This window comes from Larus michahellis, chromosome 7 (assembly GCF_964199755.1).
Source record: "Larus michahellis chromosome 7, bLarMic1.1, whole genome shotgun sequence".
Taxonomy (NCBI): domain Eukaryota; kingdom Metazoa; phylum Chordata; class Aves; order Charadriiformes; family Laridae; genus Larus; species Larus michahellis.
The window spans coordinates 28,034,973-28,059,359 of NC_133902.1; the positions used below are offsets into that span (position 1 = coordinate 28,034,973).

Sequence of the window (24,387 nt, forward strand, 5' to 3'; positions counted from 1 at the left end):
ATGTCAACATGAATCTTGGTGATGAGTATCTACCGTAGTCCTTAATAACAGCACAGGGTTTAAATATTGAGTAGCATGATGGATTTTGCAATAGAAAGTAATGTCATCAGATCTTATCCCCTAGTGCCAGAGTGCTGGAAAGTAAATTACAGTAACTCTCAAAATGCAACTCAGTAAATCAATTGAAGTTCTGCCTGTTTACTGTGTAGCTTGGATTTTTTTATTAATATATTCAGTTTTACAAGTGCAGGTTTTGCAGATCATATGTTTGTCTGTTGCTAGTTTAAGAATGAAGAACTGCAACAGGACTTCTATTCACACTAGATATCTGCTATTCCAAATTTAATATCCACCTAGAGTATCTAAAATCAAATGTTTATGAACATATACGTTTTAAGGCAGGAAAACAATTGGATCAATACACTCTGTAATCAACAGTTCCTCTCTTTATTCCTGTATCTTCCATCAGTATTTAGTGCCAGTGTTCTGGTAAGAGAGTCCAAACCAAATGCCTTTGTCACTTAGAAAACTTGCAGAGCAAAACATGGTCATGCTGTACAACATTGAAGCAGTGAGTTTAATGTTTACTTTTATCCACCTTTGGGGGGAGGTATTTTTGGGAAACTAAACCAAGATTTATAAATTTTATTATTTTTGCTGAGCTCCACAAATCCATTGCCATCAACACAAATATAGGCACGCCTTGTTAAAAAGAACACAATAGAATACAGTTCCGTCCCAGTTGTTCTTTTCTTCTACCTCACTGCTTTGATCCGGCGAAGAATTGAATGAAGCCAAAGGAACTGTACATCCTGCACAAAAACTTATAAGTATCTACAAAAGTAGAACACAAGTCTGTCCTTAAATTGAGCATTGTTTCTTTGTGACAAAAATGTAGTACAGAGCCTATGAAGTTTTGGCATCATGTTTGGTTCGTGTGTTGGTTTTGTATTTGTCTTGTTTTGTGGGGTTTTGGGTTTTGTTTTGGTTTTTTTGGTTTTTTTTTTTTAAATGGTGGCCTTTCTGCATGTTCTCTCCATGATCAGCTTCTTGTTAATCAAGTAAATAAGACCTCTGCCACTGTTTTACAGGTGATGTGAGGCTGAGGCAGACATTTTGAGCATTGTGCTTGCACACGGGCTCTGTAAGACCCTACCCCCAACTTGAGTCATAAGAGAATGCTACTGTAGTACTGATACTTGTATAATTCATTCTTGGCATTTCAGTTGAAATAGTTCCTAAAGTCAATAGGTTAAACATTCTATTTTACATATTTTCTTTTTTTTCGCCCTGAGAGATTTACATAAATGTTGGCCTACGATGTCAGGAAGGCTAATGGAAGTTTCCATAGTTGGCAGAGGCTCCTGCAGCTGTGATACTGTTGTGGGGAGCCAGGACTGTTCTGATTACCATATTTTCATGCGTATAACCCACAGATTTTTCTGGAATAACAGAAGTTCAGCATTTCAGCAGCCGCAAGGGTCATTACATGCCTGCATAGCTAGTACAAGAAACTTACCATCAGGATCTTTCTTGGAATAATTCCCTGTGCCCTGACCCTTCCTATAGTCTTCTTTCACTATGCCACACTCCCTCTTTCCCCTGATTATACTCATCTCTGTACCTGAAAATACAGTATAATTGTGGACTTGTTTTCTAGTATCAGGATTTTCAAAGACTGAGTTATACATAGTTCAGAGCGTATGCACACAAATTCACTGGATTAAGGGATATGGGCCAAACTCATTGGTTTAAATCCAAAATAAGTCCCTAAAATTAGTGGAGGTATTCAAGCATTAACCTAGTACATCACCAGAAGAGGTGCTGAGGTTCTGAATGACAAGGCCTCCGAATTGGAGTGAGGAATACAAGCGATATATTGTCTTCTGCAACAATTAGACCCTCTTAGTTTAACAAGAGGAGAGTGAAGATCAGGCACTCCCTAGGGTAGCCATTCAGCTCTGGCACATGATTCTGGTTTTGATCCAAAGAAATAATGGGAATTGCTCAAACCTCAGGACTTGCTGTTAGGCCTATCTTTTTTTTTTTTTTTTTAATTCTGCGTCTAAGCATATTTGAACAAGTCAGATTTGGTGCCAGCTGGAATTAGCAAAATACTCATTCAGATGAAAATTCTCCTCTTGGGATTCAGTTAGAAGTGAAGTTTTGCTGAAGTTCTGAAAGGCTTGCTTTTTCATTTGTCGTTTCAAGTGTCAGAGCTGTAGGAGCAGATGGGCAAGCTTCTTCCATGAACTGCAAGAAGGAATTTTGCATTTTCAGATGTGGTTTGGGGGGTTTCACAGTTTTGTTTACATTACACCATAACAGTGGTTTTCATAAACGTAGTCAGCATGCAAGGAAAGAGTAGTATTCATAGTGGAAGAAATGGAAATAGTATATGAATTTAAAATCATATGTTACAAAAGCAGATGTTTCCAATCTATGATTGGTCTCCTTAAAGTTGACCTTTGCAGCTGTTCCTTGCCCGCGTGTTGAAGTAGATGAACTTAGACCAAAGACCATTGAAGTTGATCAAAATGCACCTGTGTCACTTGATGAGCCATTTAACTTGGGTTAAGGATATTATAGATTTATGTCTCTAAACAGTGCTGTCGTCATTCCAAGCAGAACAGTTCTTACTGAGCCAAACTTACTAGTATGTTCTTTCGTAATTCCTGAAATGTCTGTTTTTTCCACTTCATTAGTTTAAAAATTTGAGGGACGGGGCAACATAAATCCATAATGATTGCCTGAAGTAGTTTACTGCAGCAAGTTTTGTGCTTTTTGGAGATAAATGATCTGAAGGTATCAGTGTGATAAACAGGTCATGTAACGGAAAGAGAGGTGCAGACCTGATCAAAGCTGTTATTTTGCTCAAAGGGAATGTTAACAACACTTGTTCAGTGTGTCGTGATGAACTCGGTTAGTAAAGCTTCTGGAAAAATGTCTCCAACGTAGGAAATACATTCTTAATGCAGTAAAGTCAAATTGTGTTTATGAAATATGTTTGTGTAGGAGTTTTCAAAACCTTAACAAGCTCTGCCATGAAGTGCTTTTAAAATGCATTTTCCCGCTTAATGCGGCCAGGACATCTGCTAATGATAAATTCCTAGATTATAGAAACCAGCAGAGTTCTGCAGACAGCCATCCTTCCCTGCTCCTCGTGCAGGATTTGGGTCAGCCTCAACTGGAGGTGTAATCTGCTTGAACGTGGCCTACAGTGCTACCTGTCCTCGGGGGCAGTGGGTGTATGTGGTGTGTATGTGTACATGAAGATTTGTTATTGATATGCATTAAAAATAAAATAGTAAAAATTCTGTGTATTTGTTGATAACCATGCTTCTAAATTAATTTAGCTCCTAACTTTGAGAAAATCTGTTGACCTTAATGTTTAGTACAAAGTGAAGGTGGATCTGCATTGGTGTTCCTAACCAGGCATAAGTAAGAATATTTCTGAGTAAGTGACAATAATAGTAACGTACTTCAAGGGGATTAGAGCAGCTGTGTTCAGAGGTTTCAGAACAGCCATGAGCTTTCAGCAAAGAAGCTTAATTTATCACTATGTCAGAAATATATAAACAAATTCTCCGAACCCCGGATATGTTACTTATTCACCAGAAACATCGTCTTTGAGATGATGCCAAGGGGGAGCAGATGGAGTAGAGCAGCAAACAGGCAGCAATTGATTCCATGTTGTTACAGTTGCCTGGGAACCATTTGAAACTTGACAGGGAACCTAAAGGACTCAGATGAATACACAGCAATGTCAGTTTGGTTCTGGGTGCGGAGTAGGTAATCTGCTGTCACAACTTTCAGGCAGGCTGTATTTCTTTTTAAGCTTGATTTATCAGGAAAGTCTCATGAGCTGGGTGTTCATGAGGACTTTAAGTAAGATACCACAGGAAGGTAGTATTTCAGTGTTCTCCTCTCCTGCGTGCCATGCTCCTCATAAGTAACCCATTACTGAATTTGTTTATTTCTTTAAGGTGAGCCAAAAATTTGCCCCAAGTGAGATTGCCTATATTATATAACAATAATCCTCAGAAAAATAGTCAAGTGTATCTGATCAGACTTTGGGGATTTTATGTTCGGGTAGAAACAGCTTATCTGAGGGGACTTGGAACCTTTTTCAGTTTTGATATCACTTCTGGGCAGTCCTCAGCAATTTGTGTAAGAGACTGATAAAAATGACCTCATGATTGTGGAATTCTGATCCTGATGAGATGCAACCTGGCTCAAATTTTAACAGAGCTTGAGCAAGCATTTCCAGATAAGTGTCTGCTTAAAACTTCAACTCAGAAAAGTGGTTGAAAGTCTTGTAAACTTTGAACTTACTTTAGCCTTATCCAAAAGAGTAGCTAGGTTCACAGTAATTAAATGCATGCTTGCAAGTTAGGTCTCTGGATCATGGGTTTAAATAGAGGTGGCTGTGGGTTCTGCCTTCCATGTTCGTGAGTGTACACAGTTGTTTTCAAGATCACAGCTTCATATTTTAGATCCGTGATTGCTTTAAAGTAGCTTTTGTAAGCTGAAGTTCTGAGCAAGTAGTAAACAAAGAAATGTGCTTTCCGGTCAGGCTACTGGAGGGAAAGTCCAAGAATTTAATTACCGTCAGTGACAGCCTCTCAACTAATGCTGACAGTAACAGCGTAGTTATCTGTGGTTCAGAAGGTATGTTACTGAATTCTCTTCATGTCCTGGAATGCTTGTCTAGCATCCAGATGATGACAGAATTTTGCTGGGAATCTACACTGGATAAGGACAGGATGATTCACAAAATCGCTAAAATAGTTGACTTCCCTGTAGTCTGTCTGGTAATGTTGTTCTGCCTATGATCGGGTTTCAGTGAGTAGGGGAAAAAAAATGTTTTTTCCCACATACACAGAAATAAATCTAATAAAGTAGGCTGCATTGAGTTTGTTCTTGCAGACTGTTAGGTATTAATGCAGTATCACTGCATATTAGGAGATTCTTTGGCTCTGGTACTTTTTTTTTTTATCCTTTAGGATGTTAAATATTTTTTTTTAAAGGAATTTGTTGATGAGAAGTTGTACAATATTATTCCAGTTCCGTAATTTGTTGCTTACATGTTGAGAAGATGGATGTTCTTGGTAAGTTTGAGGACTATAAGTTTAGAGAGATAAAGTTGGGAATTATCTCCTGCCCTGGAATACCTGCCTATCACACCTTTCATAAAAATGGGCTCTATATAGTTTTCTAGATTGGGAAGTGACTGACTTTTCTCAAGCAGCTGGAGACTTGGAAGCAGTTGAGGTATACAGCTGTACTGGCAAAAGGGCTGGTTTATCACCTGAGCTAGCAGGTGAACCAGACAGGAGCCAGCATACCTGGGCTGCCTAGATCCAGCTCACATCCAGCTGTTTAATATATCTCCCACTTGTCATCTTATATTTGTATAAGCATTCCTGAAGCTTTGCTGTGCCTCGGTTCATCACAGTCTGATATGTCTATTATGACTTTCAGCTGTACAAGTGCATTTGTGTTAGGCATATGCTCTCAGGAAGGTTGTCTACACCTCCCTTTGGCTTTTTCGTTTGTATTGCTGGTCCCTTTCCAGAAATATATGGGAAGCGTTTTGCATGTGGAGACAGACCTGAGCTTCAAACATAGAAATCTACGCGTATTTTTGAAACCAGGGTGAAAGGACTAAGAGGTGGAATGTGAAGGATCTTGAAATTTGCGTTTTCTAGACTAAGGCATATGGCCTTCTCTCCTTCAACATGCCTTGTCCTCCTCTCAGATACACTGTCAGGTCACAATTTGAGACTTGTAGCCATTTTTCAGTAATTTCTGGATGTCCAGAAATCGCCGACTTTTTCATTGCCTGCGTACAATAGTTCCAGTGTATTCTGGATGAAAACATCAGTCAAGCAGTACATATGTCGGAGACCTGATGTCTGGCACACAGGTCAGTCTGTCTTTGAAATTCCACAAAAAAATCGTAACATTATTCCATTTTGTTACTAAAATTTTTTAAGACAAAATATTCTCTTTCTTAACAAAACCTTTGGGGATTTCTCCTCTGTTGGAATTCTGGGTTTATATCTGCTTTTGTTGCTTCTGAACAGAGCAGTATATATATTTTTTTCTTTTTATTGACATATCCTACTGGTTGCAAATTTCAGTTTTCATCTGTCTTATCCCACATAATTCACTACAGAAATATGAAAAGCAGAAACACTAACGACTTGTAGGTATCCTGAGCATTATAGCATACATATACAAGGGAAGCAGGTTAAGAAACTGTAAGCAACTTCTGATTTGGAATTTCCCAAGTCCTGGATGGGAAAGCTGATGTTGACTTTGCAAGCTGATGTTCTTTTCCTGAGGATTTTTTTTCATGAAGCTTCTTAACTTTTTGATTTTTCTAAATGCAAAGGTAAAACAAACATATTTTGTACAACAGTCAACTAAGGATATTGTTGGGTTTTGGCAGTAGAACTGTTGAGCAGTTTAGGGAACATTCATGTTCCCTGAATTGAATTTTTATATAGTCCAACTGAAATGGGACTCTGTCCACAGTGTTGATCATATGCTTAATTTCTTTTCTCTGTATTGGCAAGTGTTCTTACTAGTGTTACAAGTGTTCTTAACATCATCCTGTGTATATTGGTTTATCTCCACAACTAGAATGTTTCCGTAATCTTTTTGTATTTAATCATAGCACTAGTCAGATGAATCACCGTTTATCTTTTAATTCTGTTTTTTCCTTTAATCAAAAATTTCTTAACAAAGACCATACAGTGCAAACAGAAAGTCTTCTGTAGATTCTGTAGTCTAAAACAATCTGCCTGGTTGAGTTCTTATGTGTCAGTGTTCTCCACCCTACAGATGTTCTTCTTAATGTCTTTAAGAAGTTTCCAAACTGCAGTGTGCTGTGAGTTGCCTGATCCATCCTGTGGTCTTGGCTTCCCTTTGCTGTTTCCAGATGCTTCTTGAGGTTCCCAGACCTTTCATAGCAAAGAAGGACCTAGAAGCCATATGAAATTCCCATGCTTACATTTAAAGATGGTTAGAATACACGAGGTATTTCCTTTTACTATTTTTCCTGTAAGCAGTTGCCACAAGGAGATTATGCAATTCTGAGTAGGCAGAGAGATGATCCACATGATTGTGAGAGGCAGGGTGGTTTGTGGGAATATGAAGATGTAATCCACATGGTGGAAATGTTTGGCAACTACCGGCTTGAACATAAAATGGACTGCAGCTTGTGGCGTGCTCTGTCCTAGTGTCTTTGCCAACTTTTATTGTCATGGAGCCAGCTCAGTTCATACTTGTTCTTGTTGCAGCTTTATCAGTAATTATCATGCCTGTGCCCACAATCAGAAGATGAATAAAACTTCTTTTTCCAGGGCTTTCTCTGCGCATCCTGTTGATTTGGGGTGGTTATCACTTGAATGCCTGCAGTGCAGAGAGCTATACTTGCTACTTCCCTCCCCATCCATACACATCGCCTGAAGAGATAAGCTTGAGCAGACAAAGATTTTTCTGGATAGTTTCTGGCAAGCCTCTGGTTCAAGCAGTCCAGTTGGCAGCACTGCCTGTCTGAACTTCCAGCATAAAGTTACCTGTGTTTACTTCAGACTCCAAAGCAGCTAGCTGTTAGGTTGGGACGTAGCTTGTGGGCAAGCCTGGCAAACGTTAGGGCACAAACATTAGACAAATTATTAGATAGGCCTTTGGAGAGGGTCCTTGGGAAGCAGACGAGCAATATAACTCTACTGCCCTCTAAATTATGGTTGTGGCCTGAGTTGTCCCAGGCTAGACTTGCTACTTGAAATGTGTTGTGGGCAAATGTGAAGTTGCAAAGAGAAGTGGGAAAGGATGAGGGATAGAAGCAGAGTAAACCATACTAAGTAGATGTACTAAAGTTGTATGCTGAAGTCAGAAACTGGCCTTCCTTATACAGTGAAAAAGATGATCTCATCTAGAAAGCATCTTCCAGAAAGTTTGATCCTGTGTGGATTTAGCTGAAGCAAGTATCAAGCTTTTGCAGTGTTGAAGCTAAGTCCAGCAGGCATCATGAATCAGAGCCCTCGGTCAACGTGCATTAACAGAACCTGAAATGAGTCATGGCTTATGTTAGTGTATAGGACAGGGAAAAACAGTGGTTGAGGAATGGAGTGAACATACTACAGCAAAATAAAATTTTTGGTCATAAGTCTGAGCACTTGAGACACCAGAAGGTGAGCACTTCACTGATGGAGACCCCATAAAGGGAATCTAGAAAAATCGTACCTCAGCATCTAAATGGACAGCTAAGACAAGGTAGTGTGAATGTTCTCAGCATGTAAGCCAGCCTAGTTACCTTAAACGGATCTGTATTCAGGTATTATTTTTTCACAATTATATTTCACAGTACAGTAAAAAGGCCACCAGTGCTTCACAATCAGAAATTAGCATGACGACATTGTGATGCAGTAAATAAAGTACACCCTAATCAAGGTAGTATTCCCACAGAAAGATAGCAAAGAAGGGTGCCAGATAAACATTTGCAGTGCAATAGCAAGTTTCTAATAGTAAATACGTGCTGTATAGCTTGACACAGAAGCTCAAAAAGCTGATTTGGAACAACTAGACTGGTTTTGGCCCTGATTCTCCTGTTTTTTCAGAGCACTACCATAGGCTTTTGTTAGTTTTGCTAATTACATTTAACCAGGTATTTTTATTTTAATATTACCTAGTAAAGCTTGTCTAGCATTAAAACAATATATTAAGTTTCACACAACTATTTACTTTCAGCTATATTACATGGGCATGAGAAAGTAAATCATCAACATGATTCCAGTAAGAATATCTTATTTAAAACATAGTGGGTTGAACTCCCATTTGGTATAAATGAATACTGAAAAAAATACAGCAACAGCAAATGCTGTGAAATTGAAGCATGGCATGCCACAGTCATCTCTGGGTGTAACGCTTCATCAATCAGCAGAGTTTCCTGAAGGAAGCATTTGGCTTCCCATGTCCTTTGTTCAGGATTTTGTTACGCAAGCTTCCTGGTCACATATATATATGGAATGGCAAACTGAAATTATGCTGAGCAGCCACTAGAGCTTTTAAAAATGAAACTGTCTTCTTTTAGCCTGTGACTGTTTTCATGCATATGACTGTTTTCCAGATGTCAAAAAAACACCAATCATAACTTTGATGTAGCAAGGTCATGCAACAGCCTTGTTGAAGTAGCTGTGTACGCTGTAAGTTCATATAGGTGATGTGTCTTGTCAAGTCACATGGCAGCAAATAGAACACTGAGAAAAGAAGGATAAGGCCAAGTTCTTTCAGTTTAGTTAAACTAGTTCTCCTTCTGTGAATGAGGATAGGATTTGGTTTCAGGCTTGCTGGCTACCAGTTTTAAGATTAGGTCTCTTGAAGAAATAGTTTTCATTATTTGCATGGCCCAGGTAAGGAAAGGATGAGTATTGCTTTGTACAGATAAGTTGCTGTATACTTGTAAGCGTGTCATGTATAACATGCATTTATATAAGCATGCATTGGCATGGGAGTACCTTGCTGTCTAAAGGAGTATGATAAGCCCATATGTTATTGTCTGTCTTTCTTTTCCTTCCAGATCAATGCAATCCGATCAATTGTTCCGAACAAAAGCAATAATGAGATAGTTCTGGTGTTACAGCAGTTTGATAACAATGTAGACAAGGCTGTTCAAGCTTTCATGGATGGTGAGTACAGTGTACCTTTTTCATTAAGGCATGAGGGATTCAATTGCATGCTAAAGTATGCATTCTCTAGTGACTCAAAATATTTTCTGTTGTTCCGTTGAAATTCAGATGATTGTGACAGTTAAAGTCCCCCCCCCTTTTTTTTTTAATAATTGATCCTCCTGTCTGCATCTTTGCTTCTTCACAGTATGAGTTTGACATGGCTGTTTATCTGTTCTACCTGACTTTGCCATTTTTTGGTGCCGTTCTTGTTGCAGACCTTCTTTATTCTGCATGAAAGTTAATGCTCTTTAAAGTAAACACATCAGAACATGATTCGCTGTTGAAGATACAGTAACTAATAAGAATTTAGGATAGTTGAGAAGCAGATAACCAGGCCCCTAAACCCCTGAACTTGACGCATACGTTGACATTCAAACCTCAATCTGAATTTCACAAACAGCCTTGACATTTATAATGGCTGAACCAAGACTCCATTGAAAGTTCGAGCCATTCTAAATCTGGATCTGAGTTTGTATTTTGCATCATGGGACCATCTCTAATGAAAGGTCACTTGTATTTAAATAACACTTTTCTGATAAATATATAATGGCAAGTATTCTGAACTTTCACCAAAGTCTGTAAGAAACTCTTTGCAGGAATAATAGCATACCATGAGGAAATCCTCTCAAAATCTTTGTAGCTTGGGTGTGCTTAAAAGATACTAGAAGTTCAGTGGTCTCAAAAGCCCTGTATATTTAAAAAATGCGTCATAGTGTTGGTTTGCCATCTCACCAAGTTGCTTATTTCATATCTATTTTACTTCAAAATAGTTTTGGGTTTAGTTTGGATTAATTTACTAACATGTGTCAGCCAAAAAGCATCGTCATGTATTAGGAATTACTTACCAATATGCAAAAAGCAGATGTAAGCAAACTGGACATTTATAAATGCGTTGAAATTCTTCCATCAGATGTGTATGGTACCTCTTGATTCAGGCATCTGCATGGTCAGATTCTGATAGATATATGGAAATCGGAGTTTGTTTGTGCATACACAGAGAGAAAGGAAAATGTGATGCATCTAATTAGCAGTAATTTTGTTTTCCTGTAATAAGTGTCTTGGGGAAAGTAGAGGAGGGTTGCTCCATGATTATTCAGCAAGTTCCTTTCGTTCAATTTATTTTGTCTCAAGTTACCCTTGCTTGCTTGTGGTCTATGAGTTGGTTCTAATGGCTCCTCAAAAGAGTAAGTGCTTTCGTGTGTTGTGGTCTGCTATGAGAAAGAAACAGGACAAAAGGAAGCCTTGCAAGAGCGCAACAAATTCTTGAGGAAACGCAAGCTGTTGTAATCTGAGTTCAAATGATCTTTGTTTGAATTTCACCAGTTTATGATTATTGTGCCTTGAGATCAGAAGTCTTTGCAAGTGGGCATTTGAAAACAGCCAATATTTGTTACTGTCTGGAAACAGTGTGAGAAATGACAGGTGTCCATTCAGCTGCCACTGTGGATAGAATGAATCTAGCACTTTGAGTATCTTTTCATGTAAATGACAACATTTTCTAAGATTGAAATACCACAGTTGCATTACTGCTTGCAGTGGAAAACATGGGGACAGTCATGCTGAGAGAAAAGGCTGAGCACCTCCATTTAATGCTTCTCTCAGAGGTGCTGCATGCTGAATCAAGAAATGTGCAAATTTAGTATCCTGAGGTCGGTTCCTATCTTGCATCATGTCTGCAGTGGCGTATAGGTGGTGTGTCTATAATTAATTTACTTTTTTATGTGAAATCTGTGTTAAATAAAATAACGGTTCAAATGTTTTATTTGTTATGTTAGCGTTTACCTAATTAAGCATAATAAGAAGGTCTGTTTAGCTGCTTTGTAGATGTGTTCAAGAAAATATACGGGTGGGTTCAAATGAGGGCTTTGGGACTTGAACAGTTAGTGCATTTCCAACAGGAGGAAGCCGGGCTTAGTTGGGTGAATCCCTAAAATAACCCTCACCACGCATAGTATTCACATGGAAGCTGAGGGAAGCAAAGCTAAGACAACACCAGCCAACACAAAAAGAGTGTTGGACGATACTGTGAAAACAGTTAACAAAGCTGTCAAGTGAAATCACATATTTTCAGCAGCATGGAGTGAAATATAAAACAGGCAGCAAATGGCTGGATTTATTTCTTCATACTGAGGCACAGTGTCTGTCAAAAGATAGCATACCTTTAGGAGAGGGTGTTCTATTTATATATACATAAGTATGTGTATGTATAACTAAATATAGATATAAGTATAGTTAGACACTTAATGGAAGCTTTCTTAGCCATCTGTCTGTATTGTCATATCATCTGGGAAACAAAATATGGCTTTGATGGATTCCATACACGTTTCTTCACAATTAACAAATTAGGCTTAGCACTACTAGCGATACACATCATCTCTTCTAATGTGCATGATAGACTCGCCAGATATTCTTGCATCTGGATTATTGTGATAGAAAAATAATAAGCCTCACATGTCTTTGGCTGAATGCAAGTTAACAATTCATGGTGGCCTGAAAACACCATTACTGCTAATATTAGTATCATCAAGAGTTCCCTGAAATGAGTGAGAAGAATGGCTGAGTATGAAACCCATTTGGAAAAGATAAGAAATGAACATTTACTAGAATTATGCCGTTGAGGGTAAAGGCATTCTTAAATTCAAGCGGAAGACCTTTAACCTGGTTGTGATTAAAAGGGTTATTGTGGCAGACGTAGCGGTTTCAATGAAGATTCAGACTGCATGCTTACTGTGAGCATCTATTTTCAGCTTTAGGGTCCAGGAAAACAAAATAATGATATTAACTAGGTGCAGAAGACGACTTCTAACATGGCAGCTGGCACTGGTCTGACCAAGGCTCTATTTGCTTTGTTCCATAAATCTGTCTGACCAACTTATTAGAGCTGGCAGGCAGAATTTCAAGTATACAAAATTGTAGTCGTTTTTCAGTATAAATTTCAGTAAACCACTTTTTTTTTCTGCCAGGCCTAAGGTTACTCTGTGTGTGATGCAGAATTTCTACATCAGTCCATAAAATTACTCTTTTGGATGCTAATTAAGTCTTCATTTTCATGTCTTCTGGATATGACAGATAACACATAGGAAGTATACGATAAAAATGCCAAAAGACTTTAAAACTTTCGGAAGCTCTAGAGTCAGGGTGGGCTATCTAGTTTACCCAGTGATGAGATGCTTCCCTTCTCAGGTGAGAGATTTGAGTGTTGTTATTTCTGGGGCTTATGCTAGTACTTTTAAGTTAGGCACATACTTAATCACTTTGTGGAATGAAGGCTGTAAAAAGTGGTAGTGCCAAGTAGTCCATTTACTGTATGTAGTGTAATCAAATAAAATGGGTAACTAAAAAGGAGAAAGATGGCAGTTCTCATTTTGTTCTCCCCACATAAGAGAATTCACAACAAGTGGAAATGCTGCCCAGCTAGGAGACTAGAAACTGAACAAACTTGTTCTTTTTCATAGCTGAACTTTTGTTGAAATGTTTTGTCTTTTCTTTCTCTAGGCAGCGCAACTCAGGTTCTAAAGGAATGGAATATGACAGGGAAAAAGAAGGTAAGAGCTTACTCTTGAAAACGAAAGCATTCAGACCATTTATCATCTGTCTGTAGTTGAATGTAGTACTTTTATTTTGGCCAGTACTTTGTCTGCCTTTGCTAAAATAGGTGACTTCGTTCACACCTGTAGTCAGAATACTTGAAAGCCAATGTGTGTATTATTTTTAATCCTATTCATCTGTTGCTGTCTCTCTGCCCCAGCATTCTGATAAAATTTCTGGGTCAGCACACGTGTGTACATGTGTGTGGGAGTCAGACCCTGGACAAGTATAGAAGAAATGCCAAAACAGCCCATGTGCAGAAACATTTTTAATAAGCAGTTGTATCCTGGATGATCACAGCCATTTATAGTGATAGAGTTTTTGCTGCCAGGTGTAAAAATAACTTATGCATAGGAGTCCTCCATTAGGAGTCATGCATTAGTGACGCTATCAAGTCAGATACTCCGATTATATGCTTGGGGTATGATCTTCATGCTTATGTATCTCCAAGCCAAAGATGTACCAGGAGGCTGCCCTGTGAGTCACTGTCACAGAGGCTCCTCTTTATGGTTGTGAGAGCTACAGCAGCAGTGGCCAACCTATGTCCTCTGTGATCACTTTCTGCCCGATCAGAGTGATGCCTTAAGGGTTTTTCTGTGTTACTGTGTGGATGTCTCACAGATGGTTAGAAACTACTTGTCCTAAGTGACTGCAAACATTTTGAGCAGCATCTTAGCAGAGGCTCTGCTACCATTTTGCAATGCAAGTATTTTATGTGGAAAGAAGGGGAAACCCAGTTTGGAGCTTCAAGTTTTATTTGAAACGATTTATCTATTCAGCTGAGCAGATGCAATGTGTTGTATAATGCAGCATGGCCTGTAAGTTGCATTACACTGATGTCACTTATATGACATCTTAAGAACGTGGACAATTTACTAATTATATTTTGAGTTTCTGAGTTGCACTGAGTGATGTCTCTGTTCTTGCAATATTTCTCTGTTTAGAACAATAGGAGAAAAAGAAGCAAATCTAAACAGCACCAGGGCAATAAAGATCCTAAAAATAAGAATGGTGGACCTGAGAAGGCATCTCAAGAGCCCCAGGGAGTATATGGCTGCCATCTGAATGGATGCTCTAAGGACAACTCCTGCAGTGGTTCTGCAAATCAGAAACTGGAAGCCTCTTCTCTTGAGAACAAAGGCTCAGGATTTGTAGAGTCAGCGCCGATCTATCCAGAAATCAGAGGTCAGTTCGTCTCACACAAGACAGCCTTTTAACTGGCAATAGCCAAGCATCCATTTACATAAAAATCATGGTATTTTTATTGCCATGAAATAGAAAACAGTAAAAAGAAGTTGGACAGAGATGTTTGTGCAAAATAATGCATGTAACTATTAAAGTCATGCAAGTAGATCTATATCTGGACACAATTCACCTTTCACTGTTTCTGTGCAAAACGTCTTTTTTTCTAGAGATGAAAGGATCGAACTATAATTAGAGGCCCAGCTGATACAGAATATTACAGATACAAATACAGAATGCAGGGTTAGAAAATGGCCTGAGTGGCAGAAGCTATAAAGTCCCTCATCTGGTGGAGCAAAGTCATCTGAGCAGTATGAGCTTGTGGCATATTACAGGATTTATTTATTGCCTAGTCCAGACTAGTCCATTTTTGCTTTTCTCATCTTCCCCAAATAGGCTAGTCACAGTAGGTTTCCACTGGCTTTCCCTAACAGGGAGGGGAGGGCCTTTTTGTTGAGGGGAGGCAGTCTGATGACTTCATAGAACACACATTTCTGCTAGGGTCTAGATACTGATCCTGAAATTCTCGGGGAAGTAACACAGAAAGTTCTTCCACGCTGTGTTGTACTAGGTACAGAGTTATGGTTATAACAACATTAATGAACACAAACCTTCTCCGGGCGAGAGGCTTTGTGAAAGCTTTTGCCTTCAAGTATCCTTTCATAAAGCTCATATTTAATTGCTGTTAGTACTGGTAATGGTTTTTCAGCCCTAGATTATTGCTGGTGTTAGTATTTTCTTCCTGTATCTTAAGCAGTATGTAAGAATGCATTAAAAGAAATTTCCTTGAAATTCTTTTTTCCGTGATTGCAAGTACAGCTCTGAAACCTCATTTTAAAGGATAATTGTCCTGAAATGAATTCTCTGCTGCTTCCAGATGACTTTGATGGTGCCAACCGCTGGTTAATTAAATGAAAACTCTGCAACATGTAGCAGCCAAAAAGAGGAACCACTTATCAAGAAATTTTGTCCTAAAAAATTGGCACCTTGCAAAAGATCAGAGATACTCTTCCCACTCTTGCTAAAGATGCCCACTTAATTTGGGTAGAATACGCCATAAGCCAAAAAATTCCACATTTCCATAATACTGAAAGCATTCTTGCCACTTGTTCTGCAAGATGTAAACATTTGTGGTATAAATATATGTCAAGCTCCCATGTCAAACTTCTTAGAGTTGCTTTTTTTGAAACAATGCATGCATGAGTAAAGATACATAGACTTTGTCCATGCATGGGGAGTGTTTTCTGGGGGGTAGCAGATCTGAATGCAAGAAGAGTACCCATGCTCTTAGTGATCTTTTTCGGTGGCATTGGGATTGAGTCCTTTTTCTCTTTGACATGATACAGTGTAGAGTTGTACATACCAAGGGCAGAAAGTATCTCAGAATCTTTCTTTGTTTTTACAAGTGACAAATGAGATATTACCACAGCTTTACAATTTTTATAAAATTTTACACGTATCCCAAAACTAGTAATTGTCCCTTGCAAAAACAGGGTGAGAGAAAATAAAACAAAAAGGTGGAAAAGAAAGGAAAGGAAATGGAGAGAAAGGAAAACCTGAAACTTGAATATTAATTTTTTCCTTGCATAGTAAAATAAGTTCCTGGCAATTTGTCTAATATGGAGAAGGAAAGAGTTTCTTCACTTTCAGGTGCACTAAAATACTGGTCTCTGCAGCCAGTATAATAGCTACTCTCTTAAAGGTCAAAAGCCACGTGTGTACATATTGTTTGATTTGTGCTGAAGTGCATGGAACTAAATAGAAGAGAAGGGAGATAAGGATCCCTCAGGGGCCAGCAGCTGCACTCTTGTGGTTTCTGAGCAAGTTACACAGACTGTTCTAAAGTAGTTTGAAATGCTGAAATGAGTCCGAAGTGCACCCATTTCATATTGCTCCCTCTTGTATTGGAATGTCCTTTGTTGTGTTTTGTCCTTGTCTGGCTTGGTTTTTTTGTTCCTTCCCTATCAAATTAATGTTACTGTAGCCATTTCACAGTCACCTTTACACAGCTCACAGCTTAGAAGGATCACAGTCAGGTGTCTGCTGACAGTCCCTTACGCTTTCCTCCCCCTGAGGAACATGAGGTTGAAGCTTTGCTTATACCAACTCACAGTCTGTGAGATTAGGTCTTTCAGAGCCATAAAATCCTGGCTGCCTGGAAGCGACTGCAGGGACCAGAAGGGAGGATGCAGTGTAGCTGGTGTTTCTCTGTGTGTCCCTTGCTAGAAAATTATATGGGAGAACATGTGGCTGTTACCTTTTAGTTCAGGTCTGCTTATTTCTTGCCAGTATTCCATCTTTCTTTTTCTGAGAAGTCTTTAGTTATTGCTTTTTTCTGTGATGGTTTCCCACAGGGAATCAAGACCTGCTAGAGAAAATGAAGCACAGAATTCAAGGCCCTGAAAAGCCAAATTACCTCATCATGGAGGGCCTTAGGGAGTGTTTCACTTAATTATGGGTCAGTTCAGGGGCTCTCCCTCTCAATATCTTGGAGGGGAAAAGGCTCACAATAAGCCAGATTACTTCAAAATGATGACCACAACAAACCGTCCAACTCGCTTCCTTAGATTCCTTGGCAACGCAGGATCTGAAGGACTGAGAACTATCCTTTCTGTGCATCCCCTTGTAAAGAAGGCGTATGGATGCATTGAAAGGATATTTAATGCTGCCTGGCCATGCTATTGCTTTTGCAGGGACTTGGGAAAACCCGATAAATATCAGATACTGATCTCTTTCCAACTTCTTAAAATTGTTTTTCATGTAGGATGATTTTTAGTGAATCTGTCAAACTTCCTGTTTATATCTCAAGGGAGTTTTTTTTCTTCTTTCAGACAAAGAATACATTGAGGTTCACTTTATTTTAAAGGTTTTGAATGGCAAGCTGTTATAAAAAGATAAACCACTCGTTTTGAAGATAGCGGCTCAGCAGATTTCAAAGCAAGTTTATTTGGGTTGTTGCCATCACTGGTAGGTCTGGTAATACTTGATGGTTAATACAGCAGAAGTCACACGTTAGACTAGTTCCAAGCCACCGCGTACCGAACCCGGCAACAGTTTACTTGTAACTACTATTACCCAAACCTTTGACCTCTCTTTCAAGTATTTGAGAGAGACTTTGTCCCTAGATTTTGTTATAGATGTTCTTTAGCTGGCCCAAGCCTTCAGAGATTTGATGCTGACTTTCTCAGTCTAGTTTTAATTGTCCTCAATCAAATGTGAAATTTCAGTTGCAGCATGCTAAGGTATTGATTGCTAGGCTCTGGTGGTCATCTTGCTGCTGGATTTCAAAGTAGCTCTTGTGTCATTTTGGAAGTGTCAAAGTATGTTGCAGGCAAAAGAGGATTAAAAAGTTTTTAGAGTATAACCATTGTTCCAGATCACTTTCTTCAGGCAAAAAGCTCTCGGTTTGTCATTTGTCTTGACAAGGATACCAAAGCTGCTAATTAAATGCAGTAAATAACAATTTTGCACTTCAACAACAAATTTCGAAAGATCTGATCTTGGGGACAGAGCCCAATAGCCCTGTCCTTTCTCTATAACTTAGCTGATAGCCAGCCTCAAGTGACAGTAGAAAGAAGATTCTTTATAAATCAAAGCTACCTGCATTAGTGTGAGATGCAGCCAGGGTTGCACAAGATTGATTGATGGTAGTTATCTTGGAACAGAATTCCTGGCTATGTGTGAAACCAGTGTCTGCATTGAAACATTCATACGTTCAGAGTGCTGCATACCTGGTGTTTCGTGCTTTCACAGATACACTGGTTTCTTTTAACTTCTTTAGATATTTTCTTAAATACTACTTAATGTAAGATACTTTTTCTGTTTGCAGACTCACCTTTTAAAGCCCATAAACAATGTTTTTCCCTGTTTCTCTGGCGTTACATGATTGCCATGGAAACATACCAGGATGTACTTTACACCGATCCTAGTGCCCAGCCAGGGCACAAAGAAGTCACTAGTTGATTTCCTGCAGCTGTCTCGGTGGTATCCCTCAGTCCTAGCAGTGTTGATCCCACTCCATGGGCTATAATCCAGTTGGTAATCTGACAAACCCCTTTTCTCCAGATACCAGACAATATCAGCCGAATAAAGTGATACATAAAGAGCATCATCAGAACAAACCTGTCATTCATTCATCAAAGTGGGTACAAAGATTAGAAAAATAAGTTAACACAACAAAACATTTTCTATGCATGTTTTCTTGACCAAAATTCATAGTGGCAGTAATAGCTGGCCTTACCTGGCAGTCTTCATAGCCATTCTTTGGGTACTTGTCTCTCTGTCACGATGCTGATACCTTGAATGCCTTTGGAGTCTTGGAAAGAGTAAACCATATCATCTTGTGGCTCAGGCATTGTTACCTTATCCCTTTGAAGCCATTGAACCCAGGAGCCTAATCATTAACATTGCTTCATTTCCTGCTTGGTCCCTGTTAGCAGCTGCTTTTGATAGAAATCTGTAGTCAGGCAAGGTAAGTATTTCGGGTGGGAATGTTTAATCAGTGCTTTTAAAATGCTGATGAAATGATGAACGGTTTTTTGTGTGAGATATATAGATAAAAAAAACATTCAAGTCTCATGCTTTCCATAGCAGACTTTGTCTTTAGTTCTGTTCTCTAATGTTTAGGCAAAGAATACAATTGGTAATAGGCTTTCTATGGCATGAGGTTTTTTTTTTTCATATCAGGATGGAAGAGTGATTTTTTTTTTTTTAATGTGTCTTTCTTTTTAGACTGTTGAAAAATAGACGCTTTCAGATTAATGTTTAATAACCTAAAACATTTTGTTTCTGTTCTATCATTGTTTTCCAAGGTTCTATAGAATGCATGCCAGTGAAAAACAAACTTAATTTTTCCAGAGTATAAATATAAAGTCATTCAGACTCAACAATAAGGCTTCATATCTTTCGTAATCTTACAACTCCCTGTTTTCTATGTTGATGTTTTCTTGCAGACAAAGAACGAGAACACCAGAGAGTATCTGTGGAATTAAACCCAAAGATTATGAATGGAGTAGAACAGCACGAGTCTCTTCAGTCATCAGTTCAACTTCAGTGTAACCTAGGCAGGCCAAAGTCAAAATCTTCCTCAGTTAAATCATCGAATGCTACAAACCAACTTGAAACAAAGACAGATGATTCAGTCAAAAAAAGAGGTAAATTGGATCCCTGGTTGTTGTGTGCTGAGGAGATCAGACAACTGATGCCTTTAGGGAAGAAAAAGCACATATGTGAAGAAGAGTTGTGTTGGAAAGTGAGAGCAGAATCATGTTCAGCATAACAAAAATGAGTAGAACAATTTATGGTCTATTTAACATATTAAATAAAAATTAAAATAAATAATTTTAATTAATGTTACTGGTTTAACAGTTACTTGATTTGGGGAATGAATTTAAGAAAACATGTTTAGAAACTGAGGAGCACCACGGAAAGACTATGCAAAAGTTGGATTTATGGACTTCAGTAGGATAACTGCTTCATCCTCATCTGGCCAAATAACCTGTTGAATCATTCCTGCTCCCCCAATCAGAAAAGGCAAAACCAGCTTTCTGACTTTTGTGCAATTTCTGTTTTCTATTTTAGGGCCAAACATTGAAAAATCAGTAAAAGACTTGCAGCGTTGCACTGTTTCTCTAACCAGATATCGTATGATGATCAAAGAGGAAGTGGATAACTCAGTGAAGAAGATCAAAGCTGCTTTTGCAGAATTACACAGCTGGTAGGTACATCACCTTGAGAGATCCATCACCACCACCTGAGAAAAAAGGGGCTAATCAAGCCACTGGCATTGGTGGGGAGGGGTTGCTTACACCCTGTTTGTTTTCAGCATTTGATTTCATAAAAAAAAAATGTGGTGCCAAAAAGTAACTTCTCGTCAACAGGAAGTAATATATATATAAAAAAGTGTATGTTTACAGACGTACCTAAAGGGGGACAAAACTACAGTTCTTTGACGAAATCATACTATGGTTTGGTTTCTTTTCCCCCCTAAGTGATCCACCTTGACCTAAATCTTTTGTATCAAGTTCAGTGGCAGCATATCTGAGCAAATCAAAGCTTTTCCAAAAATCCTGTCTGTGGGGTTTTCTGAAATCTTTTACCTTCTTTAAATCTCTTCTTTCTATGTTTTTTCTTTGATCTTTTCTTCTTTGTCAGCCAGTCCTTTACTGTCGCTTCATTTCCCATCATCTCTGCTTCTTGTCCCACCATTCTTTTCTTTTTTCTTCTTTCCCTCATAGTTTCTTCTAACTTTCCCATCCATCACTTCATTTCCAGTTCTCATCTCGAGTTCATTATTTTCCTCATACTTCTATCTCTTCCCTTTTTCTGAATTTTTTCCATTATAATTTTGGTTATTACTGATTTTCAGTATATATGTCTACACCCTTTGAAAATTTGTAGCAGAAATATTTGCTGTAGCAGCAAGTTCCACGTTTTCCATTTTCTGGTTTGAGTTTTACTCGGCCTTTTGTTAAGCATAGATGCCATGTAAAACCTGTGTTTCATACAGTGTTGCAGTAAACAGAAAAAACTGTATTAAAATGTAGAAGATTCAGTCACAAATCACAGAAGAGTACAAAAACTTTTCACCCTTAATTTGTCCACAATATTTGACAATATTTTTATGACCATAGCTCATGAAAGTGCTGTACTATTGGCAGCAGTTTGTTAACTCTGGACTTTAGTGGTGTATTCATTGTCTTCAGTGATGCATCTAAAGTGACTTCAGTGCCACTGGGGCTCCATTTCTGTATGAGCAGAACGTCCAGGTGCTGTTGAGCTGATTTTGTGGAAGATTTTGTTGCGCTGGGCCGTCGGGATAGCTTACTGTCTAGCAGGGAGAACTTTGTTTCTGTCTCTGCACTCCAGTGAGATCAGGCTGTGATAACCAGTTGTACTAAATTGCGTATTGATATCAGGAGTGCTCTGTAGCCAGGGTAGTGATGTTTGCTTTGAACTAATATGCAGTAATTGTATTGTTGGTATATAAAAATTAAGTAAAGTTCATCAACTTCTTGCAGCTTTTTTTGGTAGTTCTCAGAGGTGTTTTTGCATAATTTTTAGAAAACCATGTTTATGGTTTCTGCTAAGAAGGCTCTGGCCCTTTCTCTGAGTAAACTCATAGTTGGGTCTCATTTGCTGTGTAGTTCTCCCTCAATTTTTTTTCTAACAAACAGTGTTAAAAATATATAATGTCAGTTACATGTGTAATCTTGTTTGCAGGCAGTCACAGTCAATTCGATCTTTGAATGGTAGTCGCTCTGGTCATGAAACAGAACTCTATCATGATCTAAGAATGTGGGGGGAGGCACTATATTAGTAAAATCAGAATGGATTTTCATATATTCATGTTTTAGCTTGAAAAAAACCCTGAAGTATATTGCCTAATGCTAAAACATGTTACTTAATAGGTGAGCTTAATAGGCAAAAAAAAAATTACCCCAAAAAAGTATGTAAATCCAAGTAGACATAAAATGATGGAAAAGAGCCTGAAAAAACCTTTGAATAGGCTTCATTTAATTCAGTTAGCTTGAGCTCCTATCAGCTTCAGTGCCTAAATTTTTGGAGTGGAGTCTGCCAGAAGCTCTAGAATGTAACATCTGTGCTCTGCGTATTCAGGCTTTACAAAGCAATTTCATGCCCGTAGCATAACGTTGCAAGAAGGACAGTATAATGTCAGGACATGTTTATGGAAATCTCAATGTGGGCTATGTTGCTTTTGACAGCTCATAAGCCTGATATATAGGAAAATTTGGTTTAAACAGTAAAATGTGTGACTTAACACCTTCTTTGCTAAAATTAAAAACAGTTTTGGGATATTTCATATGACCTTGTGGCTTAAACTCTGAAAAAAGATGGGAAGAGCTGCCTTTAGTGCCTCATTTACAAAAGCTTGCTGCCAGCTGCTGAAGATTCACTGGATTTGAGCAGAAATCACCAGAACCAATGATCCATACAGCTTTAGACCTCATAGAGTCAACACATCATATTCCTGGGCTGCATGGCATTTATGGTTATTTACGTGGCATTTTCCTTGCTTCAAAGTTGAACAAAGCATCACTAGTGGTAGTGGGAGGATAAGGTAATTAAATGAGTGCTCAGCGTCTTGCACATTTATCAACCTCCTTGGGCATAGGAATTTTGCTGTGCCACAGTCAACTTGTCTGTCAAGGGAAAATGAAATAATTCAGCTAAACTGTTGCTCTCAGAATGCTATGGAGTGACCAAAAGCAAGGGCATGACAATGGTATTTGGTCTCCTTTGGGATAGTGATTCCAAAGGTTTTTGCAAGTTCTTCTCCCACTTGCTGCGGGAGTGCAGACTTGTTGAGGTGTACAACAGATAAACATACAACAGCAAATAAGTGCTGTATGTGATCATAACTTCCAGAGAATACTTGCGAGAGCTCAATACTGTAACCTAGATGGGAGTTTAACCAGTTCCTGTTACGCACAGCTGTCACCACATGAGGGGTTTTAGTGAAACTAAATGAAGTCAGAAGCTTTAATTTTGTGTTGCAACCGAATACTGAAACATGTACCGCTTTCTGTTGCCTCTCTTGGGTTTGTTTTTCTTTTTATTCCTTTGGCAGTAGGATAAAAGGTCCTTTTTGCATTACTATCAAGGTCAGAATCAAAACTGTGTTTCAAGAGTTGGTAATCTTTTGGACTTTCTCATAATTTTTTTTTTTCTAATCTTGTCATGATTTTACCAATCACAGAAAGGATGAAGAAGTGAAAAGATAACATCATGTATCTTCCTCCTACCTCTAGATAGAGTGTTAAACCATTATTATGGATATAAATGAATAGCATATGTGGCCTAAGATGTCCTGAAAGCTTTCGCAGAAAGATTCACAAGGACTCTTCCTTTTAGCAGCAGAAACTGTTGGGTGATAGTTGCCAGTGGATGTCCATGTCTCTGTCTGGCTCAGTATTTCATAGCTTGACCTAATCAATGAAGGGAAGTTACTCCTGAACACACTCAGCGAGTGCTATGGTTTAATTACACTGCATGCAGAACTGGACCAAAGAAAGGCAAGCCTCCTCTACTCTTTGCATCTTGAACACGTTGGTATCTTCAATGCTCTATAAAGAGCATGAAAACCAGCACAATTGAGGATTTTTTGAGTGAACAAAAAGCACTTGAAAGCTCCATCATAGGCTGGCTAAAAAATTGACTGTGACATAATGCTGGAAAAATGGAGTTTAGCAATACTAGCAATTTATATATTAAAATACATTCAGAGAACAACTAGGAAGCATGTACTGTATGTTTGGGGAAGATAAAGCAGTTTTTCTACAGTTTTCTAAGTTAAAATCAAAGCAGAGAAGTAGTTGAATGGGGCAAGAAGTCATTTAAAAGAACATAGTTGTGTCTGTACTCAGTGCTGGGTGATGAGCAGTGCTGCCAGTGCTCACAGTTGCAGAGCAGTGAGTGAACACAGTCATCCCCTTTCTGGGATCACTTGGCAAACAATAAAAATGGTGGTTTTCTGTTTCCCATAGCCCGGAATCAGTGCCACCAGATGAAGAGCTGCCTGTGTGTGTTAGTGATGTGGTAGTTTAGAGGATGGGCAGATGGCTGGGAAGGCCAGGGCTGGTATTGCTTTACACTGAACAGAGTTCCTGTGCTCTTTCTCTCTGCATTTCCAGGCAATCCTCATTAGCTTTCTGACTGTGTCTGTCCACCAGCTGACCTTTGGTAGTGCTTATCCCTCTAAAGTACAGATTTTCAAATCCTCTTGCAGGTTGTTCTGATATTTGTTTGCCCATCAGTCACACGGTCCAGTCCATAGCTTTGCCAGTGCAGAGAA

At 38.7% G+C, this 24,387-nt stretch overlaps 1 protein-coding gene across 4 annotated transcripts in view; it reads left to right on the top strand.

The window, feature by feature from the left end:
* Positions 1 to 24,387, top strand: part of SPATS2L (spermatogenesis associated serine rich 2 like) — an 85,280-nt gene that overhangs the window by 43,311 nt on the left and 17,582 nt on the right. For all 4 annotated transcript variants that reach the window (XM_074596022.1, XM_074596025.1, XM_074596023.1 and 1 more), the window contains 5 exons: positions 9,593 to 9,701; positions 13,239 to 13,288; positions 14,276 to 14,516; positions 19,526 to 19,726; positions 20,154 to 20,289. In XM_074596022.1, coding sequence (XP_074452123.1) covers positions 9,593 to 9,701; positions 13,239 to 13,288; positions 14,276 to 14,516; positions 19,526 to 19,726; positions 20,154 to 20,289 — 737 coding nt within the window. The remainder of the gene's footprint in view (positions 1 to 9,592; positions 9,702 to 13,238; positions 13,289 to 14,275; positions 14,517 to 19,525; positions 19,727 to 20,153; positions 20,290 to 24,387) is intronic.